Source organism: Lepidochelys kempii, chromosome 11 (assembly GCF_965140285.1).
Source record: "Lepidochelys kempii isolate rLepKem1 chromosome 11, rLepKem1.hap1, whole genome shotgun sequence".
Taxonomy (NCBI): domain Eukaryota; kingdom Metazoa; phylum Chordata; order Testudines; family Cheloniidae; genus Lepidochelys; species Lepidochelys kempii.
The window spans coordinates 45,293,620-45,313,115 of NC_136390.1; the positions used below are offsets into that span (position 1 = coordinate 45,293,620).

General features: G+C 37.6%; 1 protein-coding gene across 1 annotated transcript in view; it reads right to left on the bottom strand.

Moving 5' to 3' along the window:
• TTN (titin) overlaps positions 1 to 19,496 on the bottom strand; it is a 468,698-nt gene that overhangs the window by 259,652 nt on the left and 189,550 nt on the right. Inside the window, exons 55-71 of the mRNA XM_078847988.1 lie at positions 19,160 to 19,441; positions 18,589 to 18,855; positions 18,212 to 18,484; positions 17,830 to 18,093; positions 17,473 to 17,733; positions 16,801 to 17,061; positions 16,032 to 16,295; positions 15,674 to 15,934; positions 15,269 to 15,529; positions 14,131 to 14,391; positions 13,894 to 14,035; positions 13,639 to 13,804; positions 12,909 to 13,140; positions 11,822 to 12,106; positions 11,594 to 11,719; positions 8,383 to 8,571; positions 2,938 to 2,994 (exon numbers count right to left, since the gene is read on the bottom strand). Of these exons, the coding sequence (XP_078704114.1) occupies positions 2,938 to 2,994; positions 8,383 to 8,571; positions 11,594 to 11,719; positions 11,822 to 12,106; positions 12,909 to 13,140; positions 13,639 to 13,804; positions 13,894 to 14,035; positions 14,131 to 14,391; positions 15,269 to 15,529; positions 15,674 to 15,934; positions 16,032 to 16,295; positions 16,801 to 17,061; positions 17,473 to 17,733; positions 17,830 to 18,093; positions 18,212 to 18,484; positions 18,589 to 18,855; positions 19,160 to 19,441 (3,852 nt within the window). The remainder of the gene's footprint in view (positions 1 to 2,937; positions 2,995 to 8,382; positions 8,572 to 11,593; positions 11,720 to 11,821; positions 12,107 to 12,908; positions 13,141 to 13,638; positions 13,805 to 13,893; positions 14,036 to 14,130; positions 14,392 to 15,268; positions 15,530 to 15,673; positions 15,935 to 16,031; positions 16,296 to 16,800; positions 17,062 to 17,472; positions 17,734 to 17,829; positions 18,094 to 18,211; positions 18,485 to 18,588; positions 18,856 to 19,159; positions 19,442 to 19,496) is intronic.

A 19,496-nucleotide genomic window follows, 5' to 3' on the forward strand; every position in this document is an offset into this window, starting at 1 on the left:
TATCACGCAGGTGATGGAGCCTTCGTGCTGAGGGAGAACAGAGCGGAAAGTTAGGGTGGACCGGCTCCCTGTCGTGTGAATGGCATAGTCCTCCTGGTTACGAGATATGGGTTTGTCATTGTTATACCAAGTGACAATAGGTTGCGGATGGCCACGGAAATGACAGCCAAATATGCAACTCTCTCCTTCCTTTGCTTCCTGAGATTCAATTTCATGAACAAACAAAGGGGGGCCCGGTTCCAGAAGCTTTAGAATAGGGCTCTCAGACCTGGCAGGCTTTTCCTTTATTTCACAGACTTCTACCAATACAGACTCTCTGATTTCTGCCGAGTCTTCTAGTCCTAACATTGCATTTTCTTCACCCTTTTCTGTTTGGGTGCCTTCATAAGTATCAACAGGCTCATTGATGTTTATTGTGATTGTCTCGGACAACACATTCTCCAATTTCCTAGTTTCGCTTAATCCGTCGCAGAGAAGCACATATATTATAGATTCAGGGCTTTTCTTCTTGGCTGTCATTGCTTGGAACTCCTCCAGCTGTTCGTTTGGCTGTGTATCTATTCTTGATTCCTGTGGTTCCTTGTGTGTATAACTATGGCCGATGTAGGTAGCTTTGGCAATTGGCTCTGGCTGCGCTACTGGAGGGTCTCGCAGAAACTGCTCTCTCGTTGGTTCTTCTAGTGTTATTACTGATTTTGTTTGGAATGTTTCTGCCTCGATGCTTCCTTCAGGAAACTCCCGAGGACTCCGGGAGGGTTTGGAAAGCCCCAGGATTCGTTCCATTCGCAGGTGAAAGTCCGCCGGCATCTTAACAGGCTCTGGTTTAGGATGATGCGGGGCACCCTCCTCACCGCTTGGCATTTTGGGTGAAGAGGTGCATGTATGGATTGGCTTTATTATCTGGAAGTCAGAGCGTATCGCCTCACTCTCAATTGCCCAATGGACTGGAGAGGTCCCTAGGTCTTTACCACCTCTAAAGTCTGTGGTTCGCACCGATTCAAGGAGTGATTCAGTCTCTCTCTGTGACGGGCGCAGTTTCTTCTTTTCCAGCATGGTTCTTTTGGCCTCCCGCAGTCGTTGCAGCTTAATTTTTATTTCCTCATCAAGCAAAGCATCACTGCCATGATCCCTGTCCCTTGCGGTGCGTTTGCTACCTACCTGGTCTTTATCGTACGCGAACTCCGGTCTCCTTAGGAGTTTTGGAAAGCTTATGGTTCGCACCATCCCCTTTGCAGGGGGCAAGTCTCTTAACATCTTTTCAGTCTCCTGCCTTTTATCGAAAGGAGAGCCAGTGCACCGCAGGTAAACCTTCAGCCTATCTTCTTTCCTCTTCTGAACCAGACATTCAACACTCTCATGGGTTCGGTTGGACTTTCTCAGGAAATCTAAATATTTTGCATTTTGCTCCTCTCGCTGTGCAACTAGCAGCGAAGCGGTTGACTCAGCTGAACCCTCACTATTAATGGCAAACACTTTATAGCTCCCAGAATCCCTCTCCCGAACATCTCTTACCTCTAGGCTGGAGCTGTGAATATGCATACCACTCTCTGTCTTTATTATTCTACGCAGATCTTTAGGGATAGGCCTATTATTATGAAACCATGTCATTGCGGGGGTTGGACAGGCAACGAGTTTACACTGGAAAACTGCGGGATCCCCCTCTAAAACAGATTTAAATTTCAGCTTTTGAGTGAAAGAAGGTTTAAGAGTCTCAGACCAAGACGAGGTTCTACTTGCACATCTCTGCGCAGACACAAATCCATGGTCTAAGTAGTCTTCAGAATCGGAGAAAGCGTCTCGCGTCTCGCTTTGCTTTTCAGGACACCCAGGCTCTTCACTGAAGAACAGTTCTGTAAGAGAACAACATTACATTACAGCGTACTCTGTTGCTTCTCTCATACGTTTGAAAAATGAAAAGAAATGAAATGGCAAGATATTAAATTAAATTGGGGGCATGCTACAGATTTCATCACAAATCCAGAAAAAAAATTCACTCACCATATTTGTTCGAATAAACGCAATGCCTTGCTCTGTTTTAAAGATTCTGACACGAAAATCGTTCGTTGTCTGTTCTTTCTTCAAACTGTGGACATTTCTTCTTGAACAAGCAAAAATGAATTTCAAAATAACATGTTCCTGGGGGTGTATGGTTTTGCTGCCCGAAAAGCTTTGTGTCTTTTGTTGGCAAAGAAGAAAATCTTACCTGACTTGCAGACAGTAGAATAAACGCCCTTTCTGATCCCTTTGATTATGGTAAAATGTTCAAACAATTGAGAAAAAATATTTTGAAAAATATATAAAAAGGTAGCTGTAAGTAATTAGCTAAAATGAAATGAGAAGGCGTTTATTCGAACTAATACAGCCACTAACTTCACAACGTTATGCAAAAAAAGCAAGCAACATGGACCACATATGCTATCTGCAAGCCAGTGTAAGAAATGTATAGTGACGAATTAATGTATGTACATGAAGTGCGAGGATACAATGGGAATGTGTAGCTTTCACATGTCCTAAATAACATTCATTTTCTATTATATTCCATTCTTTGAATGATTGTTAGGTTGCTTACTAGTTTAAAAATCATTTCATTAAGATTTTTATATCTTCGTTTTGATTTAAACCATCGCATGCACTAACAAGAGAGTTTAACAAATAAAAGCTCACGCAGTAAACAGCTGCATAGCATGAAGTAGAAGTTAAAAGTACAGCTGCATAATTATAAATGTAAAGTTTTAAACTGATTTTAAAACTTAAACCTTGTAATGTGGGTAACCCTTAGCATATTAAAACAAAACATGCAGCATATTCAAATATGCTCCAAAGTGTGTTTTACTTTTGCTGTCATAGGCTGTATGTAAGCAAATAAAAGTTTCTAACGATTTACTAATTTTTTATGATAAATCAGTGCTTCAGCGTAACATCCATTTGTGACTGTACCTTTCACTTCCATTTCAATCTGTTTTTTTATCTTCTCTTGAAGAACTTTTTCTGGAGCTAGAATAAAATAGAGATTATTGTGATCAATTAACGCATCAATTAATGGGTTGTGAGGTTGAAACTATGAATATCTGTTGCAAAAAATACGCACACACATACATGAGTACATGCCACAACAACTCAAACACCTGATAAATTTGTCGAAACAGTGATCAGATGCTTCAAAACCTATTTGTATTGTATACGTGTCTACAACTTTTTATGATTTTTGCCTGTAATTTACCATGCCTTTAACATGCCTGGAACACCGGGAGGCAAACATTCAACAATCCACAGACAAATGACATTTTTCTTTCTTTACTGTTTCCCATGGGCTGAATGTACTTGAATGCAATGATGGTATGCAGGAGGAATTTAGGTTTGGAAAGAACATGCAGTTGCCAACCTGTCACTCTCAGATGAGTGCTGCACTCGGCTTGTCCTGCAGAGTTAACTATTCTGCACTTGTATATACCCCTCTGATTCTGAACAACTTTGAGTAATTTTAAACTGCACAGTGGCCCATTGTGTTTTAAGGAACATAATGCAGACTCCTCAACTATTAGCTGATTGTACAGCCAAATCACACAAGGAGTAGGCACACCCTTTATTAGACAAAAGAGTGACACATCATCTCCTTCTTTTACAATAGTTTCTGGGAGCAGCGTTTCAAGAAATACTGGTACTTTGGCACCAGTTTCTATGCTCTCTTCGCATGGCACAACATCAGGGTAGTAGTCTCCGTTCCTTTGTTTTTCAGTTCCTTGTGATCTTTGAGCTGAAGTGATTAACATTCTTGATGTTTCCTTTGAAGACTCTTCCTTAACTTCGGAGGTTGTTTGAATCTGAGACTCTTTGACTGTTTTAGTGCTTTTAGTGTCTGAGTCAAGCGTAATTTTTGTTACTGCTTTGGCGTGTGCTTCTTTAGCTAGGTAAGAATAAAGTTAGGAAAAGCATTAGATTAGATGGTTGGCAGGAATAAAACACCCTTATACGTAGAGAAATAAAAATAAAGGGTTTAGTATGGAAAAGGAATGTTCAGCATGTTAGTGCTCAAACTAAAAATATACTATGAAATATATGGGTTATGACACATTTTAGGGCTCTATTCATGCTAGGCTAAAAGAAGGTCCCAATTAAGTCAGTAGGCTGTTTACCATTGACTTAAGTGGGACTAAGACTTGGTCTATAATGACTAACACAAGCAAGCACATCTTTAATTTTAATTAGGGCTGTCAAATGATTAAAAATAATCACAATAACAAGATTAAAAAAATAGTTGCAATTAATCTCAGTTTTAATCTTGCTATTTAAATTGGTATTCTATTGTTTCTGTAAAAATTTTGGATGTTTTTCTACATTTTCAAATATATTGATTTCAATTACAACACAGAATACAAAGAGTACAGTGCTCAAGTCTAAGCATGAAGGGACATATGAATTTTTAGCATATCTGGCACATAAATACCTTGCAACACAGTCTACAACAATGCCATGAAAACACCTATTCTCACTTTCAGGTGACATTGTAAATAAGAAGCCGGCAGCATCATCTCCCATAAATGTAAACAAACTGTCTTAGCGATTGGCTGAACAAGAAGTAGGACTGAGTGGACTTGTAAACTCTAATGTTTTACATTGTTTGAGTGCAGTTATACGAAAAAAAAATTCTACATTTGTAAATTGCACTTTCACGATACAGAGATTGCACTACACTACTTGCATGAGGTGAATTGAAAAATACTATTAATTTTGTTTACGTTTTTCACAGTGCAAATATTTGTAATAAAATAATAATATAAAGTGAGCACTGTACACATTGTATTCTGTGTTGTAATTGAAATCAATATTTGAAAATGTAGAAAAAACATCAAAATATTTATAATAAATTTAAATTGGTATTCAATTATTTAACAGTGCAATTGAAACTGTGATTAATCGTGACTTTTAAAAATCTAGTTAATTTATTTTTGCATTAATTGCTTATGATTGACAGCCCTAATTTAAATCAAAGCTATTTCCCTTTAATGTTGAAGGTAACTGCAGAAGATCATGTAGAGACAACACTTAACGTAGATGGACAGCAAAGAAAGGACTTAACTCGTGTGTAAGAGCCTGATAAATGGTGCATAGCAAATTACTTCATGGAAGAGCATGAGACAGTTTTATCTTATGTTCATGCTGCTATTGCTCCTGCATCATCTGAGTTAATAAAAGCAGCTATCACATCATCTAAGGTGAGCAGTGCCAAAAGAACAAGAGGCCCATTCTGGGTCTACAGGAGTCAAGGATATCAATGTCTATACGCCAAAGATGTTATTACATGTGCAGAAACTGCTGATATTTTAATGCACTGGAATAATGGCAAGGGGGAAAGGAATTCTACAAATAAAAAACAATCCACAAGTATGGAGGAAGACTGTGTAGGTCATTAATATAGTCTTGGAAAAGAGAGGCTCCTAAATCCAATAGACAAGTTAGGATTTTATAGCACTGAACGAATAGACGTGTTCAGGAGTAAAAAACAGACTTGTATTTAGGGTGTTTGAAGAAAACATGCAAATAAACTGCTTAAAATATTAACCCTTGCAAATATGTAGCACCTTTTGTGTCACTCAAGATGTAGTCAGATTGAGTTATTGACAGCATGTGGCCCTGTGCAAGCTGGGATGGCCTAGACTCTGGGTTAATTTGCTCATCTAATGTTACCCCCTTTCCTTTATTTAAAAATAACTCTTTCAAATTCCAACTTCAGAATTCTGCATAAATTGCAAAATTAAATTGGTTCATTTTGTCCTGTTCTTTGTTTTGTTCCAAGTGGACACTTCCCACCAAGTCAGTGTCTCACTGCATATCAGTGGCTTAAATTGATAAATTGATGAGTACAAATTCCATTTGGCTGCAACTTGCTGGGAAGAGCCATGATACACTTCTCAAGCAAGCTATAAAACTCCCTGCCTGGTGCTGCAAAAGTCATTTATGAATAGAGTCCTAAATGTGAAAAAGAACTTAAAATATAGCTTTCTAAATTAAATACCAGTGTTAGGAAATGTGAGTGAGCTATACACAGAGATGATTAGGTTGAAATGAGGTAAGTCATAATGTTAAAAATCAAATAACCACCTTCTACTGTTAGTACAGCAGCAGTTGTTGTCTTTCCATGATCATTACGCACAGTGCATCTGTATAGTCCTTGATCTAATAGTTGGACGTTTATAATTGTGAGTAATAGGACAGTTCCATTTTGTGATAGCTTCACTCGTTTTGACTCTTTTATCCTTTCACCTTCATGGGTCCACAGAACCTCTAAAAAGTGTTCGCTTTCTAAAGCACAAATGAACTGTGCAGTATCTCCACATTTCACAGTTTGGTCACGGAGTTCCAGGAGAATATTTGGGGAAGCCTTTCTCATTTTCTGAACAGAAGCAGCGGATACTTTCATTGTGCTTTGTGATGTTTGTGAAAGGACTGTTGTATGGAAGGTTTCTGTTTCTTTCACTGATGTAGCTTTCATGGTTAAACTTTCTGATAGAGTTTCCAAAACCTGCACACCCAGTTGGTACGATGGTTCTTGCACTGTTTTAATTTCTTTTTTATAAGCCTGGGTCTCCTTCTTTGCGAAAGGGGAAGCAACATGAACTTCTGATATTGCCTGTGACTGGATAGACTCTTTTACATCTTTCCCAGAACTTTGCCTATCTATGGCTTGCACTGTGTAATCAAGTAACAAAAAAATAACAATATTAACAAATAATGTACTTTAATGGGCCAACTTAAGAACAAAATAAAATGGTAGGGATAATGAGAATGAAAGATATCTTCATGGGAAAACTGAGCATGCCAGATGCATTATGCTCTTGACACAAAAGAAAATTCATTCATGTAGATGAATGGAAAATGACTTGTACTCATGCAGTTGATACACAGCTGATGTTCGTCTCTTCTTTTCACCGAAGCTGTCCATTCCAATATCAAATAATCTGTTATGATACTGTTTAAGGATGTATTTTCTGTTAGCTTTTACAGCCCAGTGTTGAGTATATGAGACAATGGTGTGACTATCACCAGCTCTCTGGTTTAAAGCGTGTACTTGCTTAGTGTAGTAAAATGTCTATATTTTCTATATATAGGACACAGTTTTGTGAGATTTGAAATTATATGACATTTTAAAGTAAAGGAAATGACAGTGGTTTATTGGTTACAACTAATACTACCAACATTAGTGAACTAGCTGCTAACTAAAAGGTGTGAAAAGAGGAAAGGAGGTAATTAGTAACAGTGGTATACAACAAACTGAATCCCTTTGAACAAAAATGGGGCTTTACCTTCGGCTGTCACTGTAAGTGTAGCTGTGCAAGTTGCTTCTCCAGCACTATTTCCTGCTTTGCAAGAGTATTGGCCAGCGTGCTCTAAAAAAGCATCTACTATTATCAGCATAGCTGTGCCTGTAGACTCATCAAAATGGAAAACTATATCTTTTGTTGGCAACATTAGCTGTTGGTTATGAAACCATTGGATTTCTGGTTTTGGCATGCCAGAGACCCTGGCTTGAAATCTGACTGATTCCCCGCTGCATACCCTGCAGCTTGAAATAGGCTGGATAAAGGTGGGCCTTTGGCCAACAGGCTCCTTCTTAAGTGAAACTGATGAAGAAACATGCCATTGGGACTTTGATGTAACTTCTTCAACCTTTTTAAATCCTGAAAAGAAGCATGCCAACTTTTAATTTCTTACCCTATGCTACAATCAAAGTTCTCTCTCCTCATTTTTTTTTCTTTTTGGCCTGGCAATTTTACAATATGAATCACTAATTCCATAGTTTATAAATTATGTTGCAAAAATAAAAAATAAATATATTTCTGGTTAAACAACACTAAGAACCGCAAGATTAAAATAACAAACCCTCTAGACCATTTTCTGTTCTGAAATTTGTGATCAATATTTTCAGAATGCATAATAGTGCAAATTTATTTTCTCATTTGCACAAATCTGGGGCATGCCCTTGTTTAAGATTTTCTAATGTTTCTTAAATGAAAACATTTTATCAATACCAAAACTCTTTAGAGATCTTTACAAGGCAAAGGCTTGTTAACGGAATAAAAATCTGTTTAATAGACTTAGGTTAGGGACAAGGAGTCTACCTTGTTTGAGGCATGCTGGATGCTGCTAATGAAAAGAATTGAAAGGTGAAGTGCATGGAACGTTGAAAAACTGTGAAAGAAACTTCACTGTGCATAACCTATGTCTTGGAGATGCAAGTGGATGTTGTGGACATTGTAAGATGATACTGATTAATTGAATTAAAGACATGACATGACAGTGACTCACATATATTTATTAATGAATATTAGTATGGGCACACAACTGGTTTTAAAACATCATTTATTTTTTAATTGCACATTGTACCTTCCAACTTCAAGTTAGCAGTACTTGTCACTTGGCCTATAGAATTACTAGCAACAAAGGTATAAATTCCTTCATCTTCTGGATAGGCTTCTGAAATCTCCAACTGGCAAGTGTCTTCAAAATGAGTCATTCTAAAGAAACGGGATGGCTTGATCTCCTTATCTTTGCAATACCAAGAGATTTTCAGATCTGATCAAATAAAATAAAAAAAGAAATGTAAGATTAAGATACGTCTGTAGGTAAATACTTTAAAAATACATAAAGTACAAATCACTTATATCACAGCTTTTTGAAGTTGAATATTCCTTGATAATGTACAATAAGGCTAGTTTAAAGACCTGTAGTTTATTGGTTATTTTATAGTTCCGGCTGGGTAGTACGTATGAGGGAAAACTTATTTTGTGACTGCGACATTCAGTGATTAACTGGAAATCTCGCTCTCTCTTTCTCCCTCTGGATACCTTTGAAATAGCAGAGGCAGAGTAGGCTTTCAATGTTGTCAGTGAGTATGAAAAATGAAAGATCCTAGCAACTATATCTTGGCATCACATTTTAAGTAGAACTCTCCATTGAGAATTCATCTGTGAGGATAGGTGAAGAAATATGGAAGGATCAGCTCAGGTGCAGGAGCTTAGCTGATGGCTGTAGGAGCATGAGGGACAGCAGAGGTGCTGTACATAAGAGGAGGGTAGCTTCGAGTCCGTGCCTGGGAGCGGGGTGAAGAGGTCTGGTGGCTGCTGGAGGTGACTGAGGAGGGGGATGAGTTAGATACTGGCATAGGGAAGGAGCAGAGGAAGTTGTAGGGAGTCCATTTCCCTTTCATTTCCAAGCATGCCCCATTTTGCAGAATTCGATGCACGCTAAGGCACATGAATATAGGTGGCTTTTTAGGGCTGCATCCACAGTATCCTGGATAATTTCACTGTATTTTGTTTTTTTAAAAAGTGCCGCAGTTATTAATTATTATTATTAATGGAGAACTGATTTTATTTTATATTTATCTTAAATCTCAAATTCCCATTTAAAACTGATCATCTAGTAGGCTACAAAATGACTCAGCTGATCCAAACAAATGACCATAGTAATCTGTTTTCTGAGGAGGGGAGTGCATGGCTTATTTTTCTACCCGAGTTCTGAGAAGCCTCCAGTTTTTTATATCCCTAAATATCTAGACCATTGGTTCTCAAACTTTTGTACTGGTGACCCCTTTCACACAGCAAGCCTCTGAGTGCGACCCCCCGCTTATAAATTAAAAACACTTTTAAATATATTTAACACCATTATAAATGCTGGAAGGAAAGCAGGGTTTGGGGTGAAGGCTCACAGCTCGCGACCCTCCAAGTAATAACCTCGCAACCCCCTCAGGGGTCCCGCCCCCCAGTTTGAGAACCCCTGCTCTAGACCTTAAGGCCAGATCCTTAGATGGTGGAAATCATCATAGCTAAGGATCTGTTTTAGTTGTACTGGCCTGTGTGACGCTTATTAATGCCCGTCCTTAACTGACAAGAAAGGTCACTGTTGAGTCCAGTGAGACACTTTCTTGTCTCATGCATGAAGCCTGCTGTTCTTTCCAGATATCATACACCTTGCCAGCTTGGGGAAGAAGAGGTCAGCGCCAGTCATCAAACCTGGCAGTGAACTACATCACTAACCACACTGATCTGGCATATATAAATTATTTTAATTGTTTTTGCTGCTGTCGTAATAAAGATACAATGTTTTCAGGAAAGAGTAATGTAGTGTAAAGAATTTGAAAATATATTTTCAATGCTAGTATATTAGCTAAGCTAGTATAAAATATTTTCATGCTGTATTTTAGAAATATCCAAATTCATTCATATACAATACGAAAAGAACAGGAACTGCAAGGATAATGCCCCATGTGCTGTGCTGCAAAGGTACCTCACAGTGATCAACATGAACATAGAGATAATGTATGCACACTCACACACAAAACTGTGTCATGCTTTGCATAGCTGTAATTAAGATGTCGATAGTTCCAGTATAAACTCCCATGTGTATTTTCTGAGTCTTACCACAATTTTTATCATGGAAGCAGATTTGTTTTCTAATCTTTTTCCAATTCAAGAATTTCTCTTTTAAGTGACAGGAATGCAAAAGAGTAGATGCTACTCATTTCATGCACACTTTTGCATTTCTATAACCCTAAAATGATTTAAATCTGGACTTTGGTCTGCCTATAATCCAGGGGTTCTCAACCCTTTTCTTTCTGAGCCCCTCCCCCAGCATGCTATAAAAACTCCACGACCCACCAGTGCTACAATAACTGGTTTTCTGCATATAAAAGCCAGGGCTGGCATTTGGGGGTAGCAAGCAGAGCAGTTGCATGGGGCCCCATGCCACAGGGGTCCCTGCAAAGCTAGGCACTAGGTATCTCTACAGTAATATGTGAATATTTTTTATTATTAATAGTTCCCAAGACTATGTGGGGTAATAATAATAATACTGTAGTTTAATTTATCAAATGAATTACTATGGTGTCATGGGCAAAAAATTTTAGTTATAAGATGGTATTTATTTAATTAAAACATGGTAAATTTATATAAGGAAAGTCTATTTCAAATAAGTATAAATTAAAAAAATCTCTGATACTGGGATAAAACAAAAATGCTAATTTTGATATAATATTTTTAGTTTAACGTTTCCATGAATGGCATTGAAAATGGTACATTCTGGGGATATTAAGGGCTTTGAGGTGAAAGTCAGGGCAGATTTTTGACCTGTATCTTTAAAATGGTGTGTCAGTAGGTGGCACCAGAAGCTTTGTTCATTGTTCATGCTCATTTATAGGACAATGCTTTCTCCAGCATTGCAGTTAGGGCTTCAAAGCTCTGCCATATCACTGCACTGACAGTTTTAAACTTCACGTAGTCGTCAGTACTCTGAAAAGCATTATAAAGGTTCACATCTGATTAAAAATGTAAGAACTACTGAGCCCATGACCACCTATTAAAAAATTGCTTAGCATTAGGGGACTCCTAAATTTCATGTCTGCTGGCAGCTATGAGATAGTTTTTAAAATTGCTAGCTGCCAGTCAATTATACAGCCAACACTACTTCGTACATATATCTGATAGTTACACAAGCCTCAGAAAGACTGATTTCAGCTCATGTGCTATTAGATTTGCTTTGAGTATCAGCTGAACAATTCTGATATAACAAAAATTGTATATAATTTCATTAAACTAACCTGTCCCTGTAACTCTGCACTGAAAACAAGCAGATTGTCCCTCAGAAGTAACAACATCTTGAAGTGGTGTTACAAGAGTAGGTGGATAAACTGGCACTTCTAGATCAGGAGAAACAACTTCTGGGACTAAAGAAAGAGACCAAAAGGTTAGACCACATGGAAGAGCGCACATCACAAAATACTGACAATACCATTTCAAATACACTTTAAGGAACTTGGGAAACTTACCTTCCACTGAAAGCGAAGCTGAAGTAGTGGCAACTCCATAGTCATTCTTCGCTTCACACGTATAAACTGCTGCATCTTCAGGGAAAGTCTCAATCAACAATAGAGTGTATTCTTGTGCATCATGAAGAAACTTGCATTTAAAGCCTGCAGAAAGCTGCTGCTCATCTTTATACCAGGAAATTTTGGGCTGGGGTCTACCTGATATTACAGCACAAAAGCGGGCGGGTTTACCAGATTCCACGGTGGTGGGCTGAAGCTCCTGAATAATATGGGGTGGCTCTGGAGCTGCAGATTTAAAAAAAAGGATCTAAGTATGTGTTGCTTAATGAAATTATTAAAAATTTAGTAAGATCTCTTACTCTGCCAAACAAAAATACTATTGCCAAAAGTGGTCAGAATCCACAGTCCTTATTCATGCAAAGTTCCCAGTGACTGAAGATCCAGTTCAGTATTTCTCACACACAACTTGACTGGGGGATTTTCTTGGTCAAGGAATACTGAATTGGGGCTGGAATAAAGACGGCTCAAGAAAAATTGTTTTCGAACAAATAGCTGTTTTAGTGTATAAGATTTTTTGAAAGATGAAATTGTAAAAAACATCTCTGAAAACTGTTAGGTTGATCCCTCCGATACTAAATATTTGAGATATCAAAGTTAAGGGACTACTGCTTTATTTACTTTACTTAGAAGTAAGAGGGTTGACTGGCTTAGGTAGATGTAGATATAAAAAGTGCTATAACATTTTAATCAGTTATCCGTTTCAATGGAAAGAGTGGACAGGAAGCAGTGATGTAGAACAAGCAGCCCCAACTGTTCCAGGGTTCTCTCTCTGAAGTTATGCCAAATTTACAGTATTATAATGCCAAGAAGTTTTCACAGAGATACAGAAAACACAGGATAGGAAATGCAATAATGAGCAAAATGAGTGTCCACGCATACCATTAGAGGCGCAAAGTGGGTGAGGTAATATTTTTGTCTCTGTCTCACCAACAGAATTTGGTCCAATAAAAGATATTGCCTCATCTACCTTCTCTCTCTAATATCCTGGGACCAAACACGGCTACACCAATATTGCAAACATACGTACCGTTAACATAGAGAATAATAGAGCTTCTGTTTCTTCCTGCTACAAAGGTGTATTCGCCAGCATCGTTATATCTTGTTTCAGTGATGCTCATCTGGTGGATTCTTCTTTCCACGACATATTGATATCTTTCCTCAATCTGGAAATTGATCTCAATGCCATCCTTATACCAGTGAGCATCAACATCATCTTCATTGACTTCAAATTCAACGACAGCTCGTTGTCTTTCAATGACCTTTTGCCAAGTAGAATAAATATTACAAATAGCACCTGCTTTTACAGCTGCCCTCCTGCTTTACTAAACCTTAAGGGGGAAAACTCAGGACGCTCTGAATTCTGTCTCTGCAGCAGGACACAGGATGGCCTACCACTTAGTGCACTGACTCAAAGTAACTATATAGGCCTGAGAGCTGCAGATGTGGTCTCCTCCTCCCACTTATTAACGTCCTATTTGGAGCAATGAGAAGAAAGTTAACTGTCTGGTGAGAAGTATGTGTCTTTGGAATCCCTAAGGCCTATACCATGGTGATGGGGTTGGCCCATCAGAACATGGTGGGAGGCCCTGACTGCACGACTATTGCTGGGGTTTTTGGGGGGCGGGGCAGGGATTATCTCAAATAGTTTAGGTATGCTCTTACCCCTGGCTCAATATATCCCATTCATAAGCTATTGCTCCTTCGAATGGTAAAACAACAGAACTATCAAGAATTTATTCCCTATGTATATACTGTACCTGAACATCTTTATGGACGCTTCTAATACGAATATCACGACCTTCCACAACTAAGTTAGCACTGGACACGTTTCCTCCTGCTACTACAGTGTACTGTCCAGCATCAGACATCTTTGTGGAAGGAATGAGGAGGCGATGGACAAATCTCTCCCTCTGAACTTTCATTCTAAAGACAACAGAAAGACAATGAACAGAGCTACTTTTCTGAAAAAAATATAAGGAATACTAGCGTCTTGTTCTGGAGAAAAAGATTACCTGTCACCAAGCTGGAGTTCCTGGCCATCCTTCATCCACTGCACTGAAATGTCAGGTTCTGAGATTTCACATTCAAAAATGGCTCGTTTCTTCTCTACAACCTTAATGTCTTTAATGTGCTTCCTAAATTCAATGTGACGAGCTGGGGAAATACCATGGATATACGATGAGCACTGTAAACATATATCAGGAGGGCCATTAACATTCCTTAAATATACAGACTATGACAACAAATACCTTCCACATATAAAGTGGCTGAAGAAACAGCTTTCCCAGCAACAAAACTGTATTCTGCAGCATCACCAAAGTGGACATTCCTTATGGCAAGAGAATGTGTAAGCTTTTTAGTTCTTATCTGGCACCTGTCAGTTGATTTTATCTCCACCCCATTCTTTAACCACTTGTATGTGATGCCTTCGTAGTTGACAGTTACTTCAAATGTTATTGTATCTTTCTCTTCAGCATTGATGTCTTTCAACATGGATGTAATCAAGATAGCTAAAAGAAAAGAAATAGCGATATGATTTAAGAATGTGTCTTAACAGGAACCTGAATTGCTTCACAATCCTTTAATCAGATTGCATTTAAACTAAGGTCCTTCCTTCATTGCTTTTTGCAAAATATTATAAAATAAGCCATTAATTGAAAACTGGACTTCTTGCATTTAGCACAAAAATTACCAAAAAGAGAGTGGCCTTTTCAGCATTTTATTTGGAAGTTACCACTTTTTAATAAGAAGTGTCTTTGTTTTTATTACATATTGTTGTGAAATCAGTAAGGAAAAATAGATACAAAGTGACCTGAATAATCTTATTTTCTGGAACAAAAAAAAAAGTTTAAAACTCAAAAACCAAACGCCAAAAACAAACCATATCATTCTGTAGTTGTATAGAGTCTTTCATTCAAGGATCTCAAAATAATTTAGAAAAGGGAATATTCCCATTTTATAGATGGTGAAACTGAGACACAGAGCAGCTAAATGACTTGTGCAATGTCAATGAGGCATTCTGTGTCAGAGTCAAGATTCGAGAATCGAATCTAGGAATAACATTTTCAAATGTTTCTAAATAATTTAAGAGACTAAGTCCCATTTTCAAAATGTGATCTAGCCACTTAGAAGCCTAAGCCTTAATAAAAATCAAAGGGACTTTGAGCTCATAAGTGCCTCAATCTCTTTTGAAAATGGGATTTAGGCTCCTTAGGTACTTCTTTTGAGAATTTTACCCCATGTCTCCTGATTCCCATATTCCCACTCTAACCAGTAGATGGGGTGTGTTTCAGTTTATACTGAACACAAAGAAGCTTTAATCATATATTAATATCATAACTATTTTGGTAATAGAAAACACTTTGGTTAATTTTTATTTTCACTTACGGTTTACTGTCAGAGTTGCACTGACTCTGTCATTCCCACAGACAAATGTATATTCTGCAGAATCTTCACTGCTTGTGTTAATGATATTGAGCTGATGGAGTTTCCCCTGAACCACTATTTTAAACTTTTGACTCATTTCAATTTCCACCCCATTTTTTAGCCATACAGCAGGTACATTGAAATGAGATACTTCACACTGAAAGGAGGCAGTTTTGGTCTCAGGAACCTCAATACTTTTCATGGTCTTTGTAATATGTACGGCTATGAAAAAGCAAGAGAATGAAAAAAATCAGATAGTATTGTCTTTTAAATTCTGTTTATAAAATTGGAAATGCAAAGAGTAACAGATCATCCTGTGTAAGGACTAGTTATAATACATGAGCTAGTGTGGCATGAAATACTTACTTTCCACAAACAGCTTTGCTTTGCACTCCAGTTGTCCTACTACAGCTGTGTATTCTCCAGCATCAGAGGGAGATATATTCTGCAGCATCAGCTTGTGAACTTTCCTTTGAGAGATCATACTGTACTTGTCACTTGACTTAATCTCAACATTTTTGTGGAACCATTTGATCGGTACGGTATCATGGGAAACACTCAATTCAAAGGAAACAGTGGCATTTTCCAAAGCAGTCACATCCTTTGGCTTTTTGATTATCTTAACAGCTTAAGGAAGAGAATCACAACAGTTTATTCATACTTGTGATTTAAATTCTAAATCAGTCATTAGACTAATTGCTGAAATGATCACAAATTGACTTACTTTCAACGTGGAGTCTGGCATTGGCACCTAACCTTCCAAGCTTAAAACTGTAAACGGACTCATCAGTGATAACACAATTTTTCACTTTCAGTGTGTAAACAGTTCCCTTCACTGTAATTTCATATTTGTCATCTGATTTAAGTTCAACGCCATTTTTGATCCACTGAACTCCTTTAACATCAGAATGGGTAAGTTCCACAGAAAAAACTGCATCTTGTGTTTCTGTTACAGTTAAGTTCTTTAGTGTCTTCTTTATTTTAACAGCTAGAAAAACAATGACCAATAAAGCTGAAAAAGCAAACTGAAACTCAAAGAAAGTTAAACATGGTCATTTTACAAAACATGTTATGATCCTCTTTTATTTTAAGATCCAAAGACATACACTTTACACACATCTCATGGTCACCAATGCCTCCGCCTCCACTAACCCCACCCCCCAAAACAAAACAGCATTTCCCAGCAGCTATCAGTATCTAAGATCAACATAGTTTTTCTATATTTAAAATGCTACTACACAATTGGCAAATGTTGACTTTTTAATGGCTTACAGCATACACCAAATATGTTTTTATCAAAATATTACCGTTATGTTAAATTCTAACATGGAACATCCAAAAATTGTATCCATTTATCGCCTCAATTTTAAATACAAAAGACAGTTTGTAATAATGATGACGTATATCATACTTAGTTTTATTTTATGTCTTAGGGCCTGAGCAAAAGGTGAATCAAGCCCTTAAACATATCAAATCAGGACAGAATTACTGACCTTCAACGTTCAATTTGGCCGATGTTTTTGAGGATGCCACTTTGTAGGTATATTCACCCATATCATCTAGCTTGGTGACTGGAATATTAAGTCTCCTCTTTAAACCATCTGATTCGCTTTGGAGGTGATCGGTCATAGATAATGGTTTACCATTCTTCAACCACTGACCATCAGAATCAGGATTTGCCACTTCGCATTCAAAAACAGCTTCTTGGGATTCAGCCACTGTTAGATCGGTGAGAGGCTTTGCAATGGCACCACCTGTTGGGAAGCAAAAGCACGAGTTATTTGTTCAGTGTTTCAGCTCTCTCATTAGATTATTTTTCCCCTATCCTGAAATGCAGCTTTGCTGAAATCCACCAGCTACGCAGATTCTGAGGACAACATACTGCCTTCATTTCTGCATCATTCTACATTATGGTCCCGATTTAACAAAGCATTTAAACACCCACCTAAGAGCTGCTGAATCAAAGCCAAAAAGAAGACAGAAAAAATAAGATCGAGAAGGAGAGACAAACCTCAGGAAAAAGGAGAGAAAAGAAAAGAGTGGAGAAAGGTATAGCAAGAGCAAAATTGCCAGGTGCTGCTTCGAAATATGTAAATTGCTTATTATATTGGGCACATTTTTTTAAAATCAAAGTCAGACTCTTTTTGGGATTTAAGCCTACTAACCTGCTACTATAAGCTTCCCAGATGTTTTCTTTTCTCCGGCGTAAAATGTGTATTCACCTTCATCATCTTTCATCATGGTGACCACTGTCAATTTATATATTTTGCCACGTGCTTCGATTTTGTATTTAGGACTAGGCTTGAGCTCTTGGTCTTTGAAGTGCCATAAAACATCAATACCTGCATGAGATAGCTCAACCTCAAAGGACACATTCTGAGTTTCAGTGCATGTGATGTCATGAAGGCCTCTAATAATCTGAATTTCTGTAAAACAAGTTCATTAGAAATATTAGTCATGACCACTTGTTATATTAGCAAGAAGTGTTTTAAGAAGTACTGTGCATCTTAACGAATACCTACTTTCAACTGTAAGATTGCAACTGGTTTCAACTTTGCCAACCATCAGTTTGTATTGTCCTTCATCTGATGCATGGGTCCTAGTAAGCACTAGCCTTTGTTTAGTGCCTTTGCAGACAGCTTGCATACGGTCATCAGGCTTTATCTGTTGATCGTTTAGGTACCATTTGGACGAAGACACATCAGGGACTGAAACTTTGCATTCAAAGACAGCTTTTGTTCCTTCAATAGTGTGAACATCTTTTAGTGGCACCACTATGTCCACACCTGGCAAGTCACAAAAATATTAATGTAAAAACCCCCTTAAATTAACAAGAAATAAAGCAAACAAATGACCACCCATGCCTTTGAAAAAACATTGGACTGGCTAACAATAGTCACTTACTATAAACAGAGACTCGTCCAGTGGTTGAAAGAAGAAGACTGGGAATATTAAAGGAATAATTGCCACTATCTTCCTTTGTTACATCTTCAACTAACAACATATGTGACTGCTTGTCCAGCACAATGTGCACACGGTCATTTGGCTGAATTTCGATACCATCCTTCATCCAGACACCTTCAACATTTTCTAGGGAGACTTTAACTTCAAGTTGCACAATATCACCCTCGCAGACTTTCTGATCAGTAAGTCCTTGAAGAATGGTCACAGGACGAGCTATGAAATAAGAAAGAAAAACAAATTAATCCTCACAACAGATAAACAAAATAATTATTATTAAAGCTGTAGGAAAGAAGGGGTATGTGATTAAAAAGGCTTACGCTTCATCTTCAGTTTGCAACTGGTCTTTTTGCCATCTACAACAAAGCTGTACTCTCCTTGGTCTTCCTTACTAACATCTTTAACAGTGAGAATTTGGCGACCACGCCGGGACGTAATCATGTATTTACTATTGGATGTGAGCTCCACGTCGCCACAATACCATTTCCCCTCCACATCTTCAGGGGAAATCTCACATTCAAGCTCACCTGAGAACGACTCTGGGACTTCAATATCCTCAAGTTCTTTAACAAACTCAATAACAGCACCTGCATTAGAACATATATACATTCACAAATGATTTTTTAAAGAGTTTTATGAAACATTTCTTATAAAAATATTTGGTTTTAAAGAAACAAACTTGCATCTAAATTAAATATTATTTTCAAACCCTGAACATAAAATAATTTTCAGGCTTTCATGTTGCATTAAAAAATATAAACATAGTGTAAACATTTCTGCAATGTTCTATACAGCAAAATGCAGGCTGCTATGTTCATTGGTGATAGCTGATTTCTTCCTGGAAGATTTTACTATAAAAACATTGAGTGATAATAAAGCTTGCATTCCTACCTTCAACAATAAGCTTAGCAGTTGTTTTTACAGTTTCATCTTCTACCAATGCACAGCTGTAGTCCTCAGCATCTAACATGTCAATCATTAGCACAGAAAGAAAGTGACCTTTTCTGTCAGAGTGCATCCTGTATTTGTCTCCGGAAAAAATTTCGATTCCATTTTTATACCATTTCACTTTGATAAACGGTTCTGAGGTTTCACATTCAAAGGTTGCCATGGAATCTCTCTCTTTAGCAACAACATCTTGTAAATTTTGCGTGAAATTTATCAATTGTTTGGCTGCAAAATAAAAAAAAATATTGAGAGTTGATAACCTGTGGACTACAAAGACAAA